This window comes from Sinocyclocheilus anshuiensis, unplaced genomic scaffold (genome assembly GCF_001515605.1).
Source record: "Sinocyclocheilus anshuiensis isolate Anshui unplaced genomic scaffold, SAMN03320099.WGS_v1.1 scaffold329, whole genome shotgun sequence".
In the NCBI taxonomy this organism is placed as follows: domain Eukaryota; kingdom Metazoa; phylum Chordata; class Actinopteri; order Cypriniformes; family Cyprinidae; genus Sinocyclocheilus; species Sinocyclocheilus anshuiensis.
Genome location: NW_015540881.1, coordinates 846,495 through 859,855, shown reverse-complemented (window position 1 = coordinate 859,855; position 13,361 = coordinate 846,495). Strand labels below are relative to the sequence as shown.

At 37.7% G+C, this 13,361-nt stretch overlaps 1 protein-coding gene across 3 annotated transcripts in view; it reads right to left on the bottom strand.

Annotated features, from left to right (window-relative positions):
- Positions 1-7,826: 7,826 nt before the first annotated feature.
- The window catches only part of map4l (microtubule associated protein 4 like), a 43,043-nt gene continuing 37,508 nt past the window's right edge, over positions 7,827-13,361 (bottom strand). For all 3 annotated transcript variants that reach the window (XM_016486128.1, XM_016486130.1, XM_016486129.1), the window contains 4 exons: positions 12,906-12,987; positions 12,702-12,802; positions 11,413-11,593; positions 7,827-10,819 (listed from right to left, as the gene is read on the bottom strand). In XM_016486128.1, coding sequence (XP_016341614.1) covers positions 10,815-10,819; positions 11,413-11,593; positions 12,702-12,802; positions 12,906-12,987 — 369 coding nt within the window. In that variant the 3' untranslated portion in view covers positions 7,827-10,814. The remainder of the gene's footprint in view (positions 10,820-11,412; positions 11,594-12,701; positions 12,803-12,905; positions 12,988-13,361) is intronic.

Below are 13,361 nucleotides of genomic sequence, written 5' to 3'. Positions count from 1 at the left end.
CGCGGCTAACACTAATATAATGAGCATTAGAATGAAGTTTCTTTATTAACTATTTAATGTTCCTATAACTTTTATTAGGGTAAATAAAACAGGAGGACATGATGATATTTACACACCAGAGGCTTTTAAATGAATTGTGAATCTAAAATATGTGTGTTAGAGAATGTACAAATGGTTAACATTGTTTGTGTCATATCAGTCAGAAAAGCAGTTCTGGGCTTTTTTTTTTAAGCTAACTTAGTTGTTATTCTTGGCTGAATAACTCTTTTCAAATTTCAAAAGTTCTTTAAAATTAAATATGTACACAGTTTGGATTAAATGAAAGTATAGTCATAATTAGCATTACACCCAGTGCTCGAGTGCTTTCTCCACCGTCACGTTCTCATCAGGACGGACAGCATGACAGTGGTAGGTAGCATTTATAAATCACCAAGGGGGCGTGAGCTCGCGGCCGCTGCGGCGGCTGGCGAGAGACCTTCTTCTGTGGGCAGATCGACACCTCCTCTCCATCCGGGCATTAAATGTCCCCGGATGCCTGAATAAACAGCGCGGATTTACTGTCGAGGGGCGGGGTAATCCACGGGGAGTGGAGATTACACCCTTTGACAGTCAATATGATTAGGAGTGTATTCTGCAGGGCGAAGGTGGATCTCTTCGCATCAGCGGAGAACACTCACTGCCCGCTGTTTTATTAATTGACACACTCTCTCCTGGGAGTGGATGCACTAGCTCACAGCTGGCCGAAAGTACGCAAGTATGCTTTTCCTCCAGTGAAACTTCTGCCTCGGGAATCTGTTCTGTTAGTGGCACCGAAATGGCCCAATCAGCCGTGGTTCCCAGAACTGGTGGAGAGTCCCCCCCCGTGGACTATCCCACTGAAGAGAGACCTCCTCTCTCAAGCACAGTTAACGATATAGCATCCAAATCCAGAGTCATGGAGCCTTCATGTCTGGCTGCCCGACGGAGCTTGCCTGTAACAGATGCACTTCCTCAGCGCATGTTAAACACTATCTCTGAGGCTAGGGCTCCTTCCACTAGAAGTCTTTACGCACATAAATGGAGAGTTTTCACAAATTGGTGCGGGTTGCGGGGCGAAGACCAATTCAACTACCCAATACCAATAATTATTGCCTTCCTTCAAGAGCCAAAAAAAAAAGCCCATTCGAGCCCATACAATCAGCGACCTGCAGGCGCTGTCAGTTGACGACTCGTGTATTGAGTTCGGGCCAGGTGATTGCAGACTCAACTTAAAGCCTAGGAAGGGTTATGTGCCTAAAGTGCTTTCGACTCCATTTAAACCGCAGGTCATAACACTATCTGCTTTCCGTCCCGAAATCCGGGCCGGTGCCGCTTAATACACTTTTGCTGTGCCCTGTATGTGTGGTGCGCATTTATACCGAGCGCTGTAGACAGTTCAGGCTCTCTGACCAGCTATTTGTATGCTTTGGAGGGCACACAAAAGGCCTGCCTGTGTCCAAGCAAAGGCTGTCACACTGGATCGTCGACGCAAGTGCTTTGGCTTATGGCTCTAAGGGCGTGAAATGTCCTATTGGGGTTCAGGCCCACTCAACCCGCGGACTCGCGTCCTTGTGGGTCTGGGCAAATGGCATATCTAGACTAGGTCGTATACACCCCTGTATTGACGTACCACTAATTCAATGCTGTCACTATCAGCTTATCACATTGTTATGATATTGTTCATCATGTCTTTTAGGACATGATCACCATCATACTCTTCTTATTTGAGCACCGGTACGGCCGTTGCATCATAACACTTAATTTCAGTTTGTATTAAAGTAAAAATGGATGATAAATACACCTTTCGTATGGAATTAAATAGCAAGCACTTTGAGTGTTTTTCATCATATTTATTTTCATATAAGCAACAGAACTGAAAGTATATCATGTTTATTAGCAACATAGCATGTAAGTGAGAATAACTCGTAGGTATCTGTTCCACTTTGAGAGGGCAGAAATGTCCGTCTTGACTGCGCTTATTTCACTCCTCCCCTCACTGTAGCCTACTCTCGCCTTCATTTCAGGCGAGGCGAGGCGCATCTCAAACAAGCCTATCGTCTCGTTCCCTCATCTCAGGGAACCGAGGTTACGTGAGTAACCGAGAGCGTTTTCGTTCGCCATTCTGGCACAAATCTCTCATGGGGGCGGGGCTAGCAGTAGTGTGTTCTCATTGGCTACTGAGTTTTTGATTGACAGCTTCTTGACCTGGAAGTGAAGGTGTCAGTGACAGTGTTGCCTTGCCAGTGTGGATGTGAGCATCTGTTAGCGGCTTCCAATATAATTTTAATGATATAAAAAGATATATAAAGATTTTTTTTTTAATTATTATTTTATCAGTATTTATCTGCTGCTACACTACATTGTTGAGATGATTTCTTAGGAATAGCACAGACGAATCATCATCATTATCATCAATCATCGTCGTTATCAGGATACTCGTGGTCAGTTGTCTTGATTTAGCCCAATCATTACAGGACCTGGTTATCTACATACAGTTACAGTCTTCAAATAGATCATATTTGCTTCGATTAGTTCATATTTTCCCTCAGCACATAGAGTAATGTAATGTTAAGTTTGAAATGTTTAATGGAGGTTCAAAGCAGTTTGTATTGTTAGACTATAATACATGTCCTTTCTCAATTTCCAGGGAGCGGAGCAACTTTTCCATAAACAAACTTCTGATGCTGACCCAGAGGATGTAGTGGTAGTACCAGAGATCCATTGCCCCCATCAGACAAGATTCTTACTTTGTTCAGACACCTCACCTTTGAATGACTGGGATCTTGATCTTCAGACACCTGATATTATGCAAATATTTAAATTTTAGTACACAAGAGGTTGCACTTTATTCGTATTAGTCTATGCTGATCTTGGATTAGCATACCAACAGCATATGATTGTTAAGGGGATAGTTCACTCAAAAATAAAAATTCTCTCATCTTTTACTCACCCTCATGCTGTCCCAAATGCATATTACTTTCTTTCGACTGGACAGGTAAACACAAATTAAGATTTTTAGGCAAATAATCCATCTCTGTGAGTCCTAAAGATGCTTTAAAAACCACACACAGCTACCGTGACAGTAATCCATCTGACCTTAATGGTTGAATCAGTATCTTTTGAAGTGAAACAACAGATAAGAAAAACACTAATAATTTAAACTTTTGACTATTAACAATCGCTTCCGATCAACTGTCATATGTGCATGGGTTACAATTCACTTGTGTTATGCGGATTCTCAGAGATGGATTATTTTCTTAAAAATCTTTGTTTATGTCAAGAAAGAAAGTCATATACAGGTGCATCTCAATAAATTAGAATGTCGTGGAAAAGTTCATTTATTTCAATAATTCAACTCAAATTGTGAAACTTATTAAATAAATTAAATAAATTCAATGCACACAGACTGAAGTAGTTTAAGTCTTTGGTTCTTTTAATTGTGACTCACATTTAACAAGACCAATAAAAAAACAGTTTTAGTGAATTGTTGGCCTTCTGGAAAGTATGTTGCAGTTAGTGTTTCGAGGATTCTGGTCTTTCCTGTCACAACATAATTGCATCCAAGACTTTCACTTTGATACTTGTGTATATGCTATAGTGACAATAAAGAATGTACATATATTTGAATTAATTCATATTTTCATTTACATTCATGGTTTATAGTTTATAAAAGTCACACTTGAAAGAGATGATTGTTAAAATGTATTTCCAATTTTAAATGTTAATGTATCATGTTAACTAAATAAAATAACTAAACAAAATTATCAGCATGATAAAAACAATTGGCTGCAAGAACATTCTTTGTGTGGAATATGTAATAAAATGAGCTTGATTGCCTGGTTGGAGAGAGACTTTCTTGACGTCTGAATATATCACACATATATGATAGTATTTCAAATGTAACGGCACAACCTAATTAGACCCTACAATGCAATTGGCTCACATTTAACAAAAACCCACCAATTCACTATCTCAACAAATTAGAATACTTCATAAGACCAATAAAAAAAGTGAATTGTGTTTTATTTATTTTAGTGAATTTGTGAAATTTTTAGTGAAAATTTAGTGAATTGTTGGCCTTCTGGAAAGTAATTTTTTGGGGTGGAATATTCCTGTAAAGACTGATATTGCACTCCAATACACAACATACTCATTCACTGTTTTGTAACTTATACTATAACAGGAACTGTTGAAAGGATCATTGCAGTGTTTAAAACATATTATGAATTGTAAACATATTCTGTATATTATGTTCTTGTGCATTATGTGTAGTAATGTAAATTATGAGAATACTGTGCATTACATGTATACTATGCAGTTAGTGTTTTGTGGATTCTGGTCTTTCCTGTCACAACATAATTGCATCCACGACTTTCACTTTGATACTTGTGTATATGCTATAGTGACAATAAAGAATGTACATTTATTTGAACTAATTCATATTTTCATTTACATTCATTAAAACTGGTTTATAAAAGTCACACTTGAAAGAGTTGATGATTGTTAAAATGTATTTCCAACTTTAAACGTTAGATGATAATGTTAACTAAATAAAATAACTAAACAAAATTATCAGCATGATAAAAACAATTGGCTGCAAGAACATTCTTTGTGTGGAATATGTAATAAAATGAGCTTGATTGCCTGGTTGGAGAGAGACTTTCTTGACGTCTGAATATATCACACATATATGATAGTATTTCAAATGTAACCGCACAACCTAATTAGACCCTACAATGCAAAAGAATCATGAGCAATAAACAAATATCCTACGAGAACACTGGACATAATACAATATTTCCAGTATTATATACAGTACTTTAATAATTAAACCTCAATGTGACCTTCTTTTTCTCTCGTGTTTGATTCCTCGCACTCCTAAAAGCTTATGTTGACAGAGTAGTAGCAACAGATAAATACAGATTGAATTCAAAAACAAAACTCCTAACTTTATATCACTAAAATGAAATTGGAAGCCGCTAACAGACGCTCACATCCACACTGGCAAGGCAACATTGACACCTTCACTTCCAGGTCAAGAAGCTGTCAATCAAAAACTCAGTAGCCAATGAGAACACACCGCTGCTAGCCCCACCCCCACGAGAGATTTGTGCCAGAATGGCGAACGAAAACTTCAGAAGCATAAATGAAAACTTCAGAAGCGTATGCAGTGTATTAAAAATGAAGTCAAAGATTTTGCCTGCAATTTTTTTTTTTTTTTTTTCCAGTTTCAAAGACATTTTATTCAGCTTCAATTTATATTTTCATAAGTTTCTTGAAAAATTACATTCATTTTAATTGGCACAAAGGTAATCCCATATTTTTGCAGTAGGCCTATTTTGTGGTGAGCTAACATTGACCACTTCAGAACCCATCTGACTGAGACACACCGAATATTTTTAGCACTGTACCAGTGAATTTCAAACTTGCAACTTTTAATCTACCAGTAAACAAAAAATGCTTCTTATTTGACATCTTGTTCTATTAAAGCTGCAGTCCGTAACTTTCTTTGGTTAAAAATGATCCGAAATCAATATTTGTGCATAACCAGCCAGTGTTCGAAACTATCGCCTTACTTTAGCCCGATTCACAACGGTTAGCTTATAATAATGTTTTCTAATTTGAGTGGTACGGGTAGGTTTTCGAGGGAAATTCGAGCATGGCACTGCGTCATTACGTCACTTCTGTAAACATAAAGAAGTTGTCCCGGCTACTAGGCTGTCGCATGTGAGAATCCTGCAGGTGGCGGATCGTTTTTAGCCTTTTCTCACAGCAGCAGTGGCGGCTCGTCGGGGGAGGCAGGGGAGGCACATTTTCACCTCTTTCACAGAGGTGAAAATGGGAGGAGGATGATTTAATGTTAAAGGGGTCATATGATGTTGCTAAAAAGAACATTATTGCCATTTTAAAGTGATTAAGCAAATAATAATAATAATCGGCAGGGATCCCAGACCAATACAATTAGTGTGCCTCTATTTTAAAACCCACCAGCCGCCACTGCACAGCAGCCAGAATAATTATGTATAATTTTGATGGCGGATTGTAATCCATAAAGGATTATGTGTTTATTAAACACATGTGAATGAAATTAAATTATATTCCAGTTATAAATGTGCTTCTGATTACAGATAGCCTGGGATTACAAAGAAAACCATTTTGTATTTTAAAGAAAACCAGTTCGAAGGGAGTATAATTTGCTTTTTGGGTTAAAATAATTTCTTAATATGAAATTTGAAGAGTATGACAATTAGATTAGACTGTGCAGAAATTGAAATCTAGACGCTAATACACTACTCATAGTCACCAATGCTGAGTGATGTTGTTAACATTAATCATTTGAGAATAAAGTATAACAATAATAATAATTTGAACGGTTTGATGTGATATGAGCTAACCGATCTTTAGATTTAATCACCATTGGTAGCGAGATTTATGGTCATGCTTTTTTCCTCAGTTGGTCAGAACAAACGTGGCAGACTTGTTACTTACTTGTTCAGATGGCAATATCCGGTGACAATTCTTATTTGGGTCATATTCCAAGACGTAGGCGAGAATCTGTGATTGCGAAGTAAATATCCACACCGGTACGGTGACTGACTGCCACACATACAGTATAGATTCATCCGCGCTCTGAAAGTAAAAAATTATTAAATGCCCATGAGAAATATTCAAAACTGATACAATACTAGAAATTGCAAAGTTAATGCATAACCATTGGAAAGCAAAATGCTCAGTGGGTCAGCAGGGTCAGTCAAAAACATGTGGAGAAGAAAAGATGCATGTTAACTGCAAAAGAATTTGGTAAAATGTGCTTGGAAAAAAATATGATCAGAATATCAACTTGCATAATAATTATGCATGCACTGTATTTTTCCTCTTCTGCTGTCGAGGTAATGCAAGGAATGTTTTGATTGGTTGTCAAGGCAGCCAATCAGAATTTAGCAGCCTCGGTCTCTGATTGGCTGGAATTATGGCACATTGTAACGCTGGGTTGTGTTGAGCATGCGAGCTGTTGGCATTTAGCGAGCACTGAGGGCGGGCATCAAGGGATCAAGCTAGTGAAACGTCGCACGCGAAAAAGAGAAGGTCTGCACACATCCAAAAACTTATTTTAAATGCAAAATTGATTTTCGTGCGCTCGACATACTTTCTTCTTTGCGCGACAAACATTTTCTCCACAAAACTCAGTTCGCGCGCGTGCAAAACGCACTTTTGCGCGCTCAAAATATGATCTTTCGCGCGCAGAATTTCGGCGGAAATGTAATTCCATACGCTGGAGCCGCGCCCACTCACAACCCACGCAAACTAGATAATTCCGCACCCAGCTGCAATTCCAGGTTTTCAAACAGAGATGGCGACAAAGAGGCAAAATTTACGGACTGCAGCTTTAAACTGAATGTGCCTTTCAGCTAATAAATATGGTGTTAGTAATATGGTACGTTAAAAGTCTGACGAAAACCATTAATTTTTGAATTGTGAATGAGCGCGAATTTCCGCATAAACTAAAGTAATGCTGAGTTGTGTTGCTTAATGTACTATACTAAAGTGCACCGAAACACACTGAACACTGACCAGGCATACCGTGTCAATTACAAGTTTTAAATTAAGGGACTACAGCAGTACTGCTACAACTTTTCCATCTTTTATTGTGCAGTACAACATCATTATTCCTAAACTACTGCATAGAGTAGCCTAATGCAATTTATTTCTAAAAGAGTCCGTTTCAGGAATGATGAATACCTTTTACCTCCTTGCAGATGACATGCAGTGCTGTGAAAAAAAAGCACATTTTGCTTGTTTCTTTTTTATTTATTCATGATTAAATATCCACATCACTAGTTAACAATTAATCACAATGACCTCTTTCATACCAAAAAATACATCTTAAATCAGGGGGGAGACATTAAATCCAATTTAGGACTGATGTCTGTAGTCTATTGTTGTCGACATGCTCTTTTGATGTGTTCTATGGGTTGCAAACACATTGTGAGTCCTAACAGACACACTAGGGGGCTCTTTTGCTGCCTAATTCCAGTGCTCTATCTACTTTTAAACATGCCGATTACTAGTCTACCAGTTAGTTAGTCTCATACAGATGTGCGGTATGGATATTCAAACAACATTCAAGGTCTATGTGTCAGGTGCAGTTTGTGGGAGGAATCATTGTTCCTGTGGTTACTGATTACCTCTAAACTCTCGACCCACTTTCTGCATCCCGTGTCAGTCTACTCAAGTCATTACCAGAATGCTGTGCCTTTTTTTACACAGAAGGACATCAGAGTCCTTTGAGTTTTTCCATCCTTAGACAAAACCAATCACACTCCTCCTCCTATTGATTACATTGTGTTTAGTATGTGGCCTGTGATGACAAAGAGAAAAAGTTACACACATAATATACTGTATATTCCCTGCTTCCTGAATACAATACATTTTAAAAACATTCTTGTTTGCCAGCCCTTTTCTTCAAAAAAAGGCAGACTCACTTAAAGAATAAAATACTGTCTGGAGAAATATTCATCGATGCAAAATCTTCACTTTGCTTCTCTATACAACCCAATCAAGAAGTGTTTTCTCCCTGCGGGGTATAAAGTGTGAAACGTGTATTTACAAAACTGCGTTGAGCGGACTGGTGCGGTGGATGTGAGAAGTGTACCAACATAGTGAGTGTTCATTCATTATGGAAATGACAAAATAGAGCTGTCTGAAGGCATGAAAGGTTATGATCACTGTATCAAGAGTACAACACTGAAGTTTACTGGCATAGCCCCTAAACAGTACACACTAACCACGAAAGGAACTACAGACAGGACAGTTCGGCCAAGCGCAGCTGCTCTACATTAAACACACTTGCTCACACTCGTACAAACTGTATTTACAGACTGCTCTGTGAGATACAGGTACATGTTTTGCATTTTTGAGTAACTGGGACTCTTTTTGAGGGGATACAATTTAGGAAAATGTGCTCAATCGATCTTATCGTTCTCGTTGTAGTATAAAACATCCATCATAAAGTGCATTTCAAATGCTCATCAGCTAATTAGGATATTTGCATAATTTATTACTTCCTGGTCTCTGTTGTTCAGTTTTATGTGGGATTTTCTTTGATGTTGCAAACATTACCACCATCAATGATCTACCATGATGTCACAGAAAATTGCGATATGTGAAATACATATTTCACAACATGTAGTGAATCAAACCCTGTATACAATCATAACCTTTTAACCAACAACAGCAAACTGTTTTTTTTTCTGCAGGCATTGTGCAGCTAAATATTTCTAGAATAATACCTACTACCAATAAAGTGCCCACAAATTCACTGTTAAACAGTGTCACTAGTCAAGAGTTTCAAAAAAGCAGCCCTACAATAGTAGGTTTGGAGAGTTTAAAACTATGATATTCAAATACTTTGTGAATAATACATCACTTGGTAAAAAAAACAAATAGCATTTATTACTATGTTTGATTAAATAGTAATTTCCACTGAATAAATAATAGGGAAATGGGTTGTATTGCAATGCTTAATTAGGATACATTTACAGTTAATGTAATGGGCCCTCGCACATGCCGGTTCATATGTCCAGTGCAAAAGTTGTTTACTTTTTGGATCTGGAGATATAATATTTAATTGAAAGTGGGGATGATTTCGACCTTTGAGCAAATAATCATGACCTGTACACGGAGTGTAAACACATTTCCATCTATATTTCTTCCCATCCTGTCTGTTTAGTTTGCGTGCCACTTCCTTTTTCTCTTCCTGTATCATGCTGTAGTTTATGTGTGTCATGTGTTTTTGTGTCCTATTAGTTCACAAGATGCTTTGAGAGAAATGGAAAGTGGAAAATGTAATCAGATGGTTAGACATCATAATGATACAGCTCATCGTTACAGGAATTTACACAAACACGATACAGCAAACTCACTGAAGATGTAAATATGCTATTGTTTGAACAACCTACACATTTCAAATGATTAAGTGCTCATTTAAATACTGAGGGAGAACGGTTTATAATTCATGTGAGGTGGACAGGGTCAGTGGAGCAAAGGGAGCAGATGGATGGATGGTGGCTGATTCATCCCTTTTGACTGGGATTTAAGACAGCCCCATATACTAACAATACAGGGAGCGTAACTGCCATAATATGTAATAAGCTACATCTCAAGTGAGTTCTGGGGTTCCCATTGGAGAACATCTACTGCCAGATACAGACAGAAAAGAGGGTGTTACCTCTAAATTTAGGTCTGTCTAAAGGATAGCACAGGCTCGTAGGAAGTTTAGAAGGAAACTCTGGTGTTATAGGCAAAATGCTATGGATTTAACAAAGATGACAATAAGAGCTACGTGGCTGGAGCATCCATTATCTCCAACAATCTGGAGACTTCATCCCATATCTAGCCTCAAACCAAACCCTGCATTCGAAAAGAAGTGCTGTAAATTAAGCCACAGCCTGGATCTTTCCCAAAACATGATCTCATGGGTGCTCTCCCAACAAAGAAAAAACCAAGAAAACTGTAAACAAGAGAAGAAGCTAATGAGAAGATAGGTTTTAAAGGGACAGGCTGTGTTGAAATCAGAGTCCTTCTCCTGCTAGTGTACTGGTTTGCACCCATCTCATAGCTGAGTGAATGGGACAAGCTGGGTTGAGTGTGAGGACATGGTGGACCCCAGAGAAACACTGAGAGAGGTGCTGCGATGTGGGTGGGGGTGGCTGCCACTCAGGGAGGACCAGGAGATGATTTTAGCGCTGTGGTCCGTGCGAGCTCGTGCGTTCTCGCGGAAGTTCAGCTTGTAGGACTCAATCTGGTGGCAAAGAAATGGAAAAGCTGTTAGGAAACAACATAAATAGCTGGATATTGTACATTGCCATTCAGAATAATTGACATTTCAAAAAAGAGTGAAACTATCTGTTTCCGATATAAACCAGGTTTGTTCAGTATTTAGTTCTTGAATTTGAACTGGGGTAGCAAACAGGATGTAGAATTTAAAGCCTTGTTTGAAAGTTTAAAAAGAAAAACAGCACAAGGTCGTTTTAGTTCATAGCCCTTATAGTCAGGGACAATGACAGAACGGTAAATAGATATGTTTGAAATTTGAATTTAGTTTATTCAGTTATTTTATCCTATGAAATAAATGAACTTTTGTGCACCAGGGTTTAAGAAGTCTACATTTAATTTGCATTAACCAGTAACGTTCTTTGAATTGTAATTCTATAAATTCTTCTTCTCGTCATTCCAAGTCAAATTTCAGTTCAGTTTCCTGTGGGCTGTAGCCAATTCAGTTTGAATTCTGACTCAAGTTCTTGAATGCTAATATACACAATATATTATATCTCTTCAGGTTTCTCTTTTTAAGGAGTCATACATAAGGGTTGAATATGCCTAGTTTGCACTTACTTGTCCCAGGGATGCGCTTGTCCATGCCTTGGGAGTCCCGGGGCCCCTCTCCCAAAGAAGGTACGGGAGCAGGAGAGTTCTCTTTCAACCCGTTCTCCTTTGCCCCGTTGCCTGCCTGCACAGGTGGAGAGACAGCAGGGGGAGATGGGCTTCCCTCAGATTTCTGCTGAACCCCCTCAGCCTGGAAACACAATGCAGTTAAAGAATATAGTTACAGGAGACAAACATGCATTTATGTGTGTGTGTGTTTGTGTGGAAAATATATGGAAAACAAAAACCATTGTGTTATTCCTAAAAAGTTGTGTTAAGAGTTAACAAAATTGACATGAATACTTTCTATACTTTTTGAATTGTACAAGTACACAAGATTTATTATACAAGTACATTATCATTCAAAAGTTAGGGGTTGGTATGATTTTTTAAATGTTTTTGAAAAAAGTCTCATGTTCACCAAGGCTGAATTTATTTTGATAAAAAATATAGTAAAACAGTAATATGGTGAAATATTATGACAATATAAAATAACTTTTTATTTTTTATTTTAATATATTCTGATATATATTTTAATGGCTGATTTTTTTGCTGATTTGGTGCTCAAGAAACATTTCTTGTTAAAAACAGCATACACTTAATATTTTTGTGGAAACCATGATACATTTTTTTCCAGAACTCAGCATTTTGATGAATAGAAAGTTAAAAAGAACAGGATTTATTTGAAACAAATCTTTTGTATCATAATAAATGTCTTTACTGTCATTTTTGATCAATCTAATATAAGTATTCATTTATTCAGTCATTTATTTATTGTGCATATATTGTGACTTATAAATTGCAGAATTTGTACTATTTATATCTATATACAATCTATATTAAAATTACAACTTCTCAAATGTATCCTTTTAAAATGAATCAAAAATGTCTTCTTAAACAATACTACAGGAACTACTGTATTTCAAACTTTCTAGCATATTTGCATGCATTTTTCTCAGCTGTTCAGGTTGATGTAGTGCTCTCACAGAACATTCATCCACTAGGAAATATCATTATAAAAAAAACTTTATAATGCTCAAAACCACTAACAAACACACAAACTGGTGCTCAGCCATGTGAGATGCTCAGCCATTTGAGATGTCATAAAGACCTAAAATAAAAAAGCACATTTCCATCAATGAGGGGGTTGAATCTTACAAACTACATGCTTGCTTCTGAAAGACCTTCAGGAAAATGTAATATCCATAATGAAAGAGACACATTCCTAATATGTAATATCCTCTTAAGCTATTTACTACCTTGCCATTGCCACCTCCTGGTTCATGGCCTACATTGTCCATTGATCCCACTTTGGCCTTGACGTTAACCTTATGGGATTCAGTCTTCACATCACCACCACCTGAGAGAGATCGATCATCATTCACATGGCTATTTACTGCATGCACTCACAATGAGACTGCATTTACAGTAATAGGCAATATTAAAATTGATCCATCCCCTACCTGGCTTGTGCTTTATGTTGTCCTTGGATCCACATTTAGAGGCCACTTTGCTCAAGTCAACCTTTTTATTTAAAATCTGAACCTGCACACCAGGAATAAAGACCTGTTAGACTAAAGTATCTGATTTGTTTCTGATAATGGATGTCCTAAGAGAAAAGAACATTTAAGACACATACTGTACATGTAACTCATTGCTGTTCTAAGCGTTATATGATGAAAGGGTTAGTTCACCCAAAAATGAAAATTCTGTCATTAATTACTCACCCTCACGTCGTTCCAAACCCGTAAGACCTTCCTTCATCTTCAGAACACAAATTGAGATATTTTTGATAAAATCCGAGAGCTTTCTGACCCTCCATAGACAGCAATGCAACTACCATGTAGTAGGCCCAGAAAGGTAGTAAGGACATAAGTTAAAATAGTCCATTTGACATCAGTGGTTCCCTTTCATGGGAA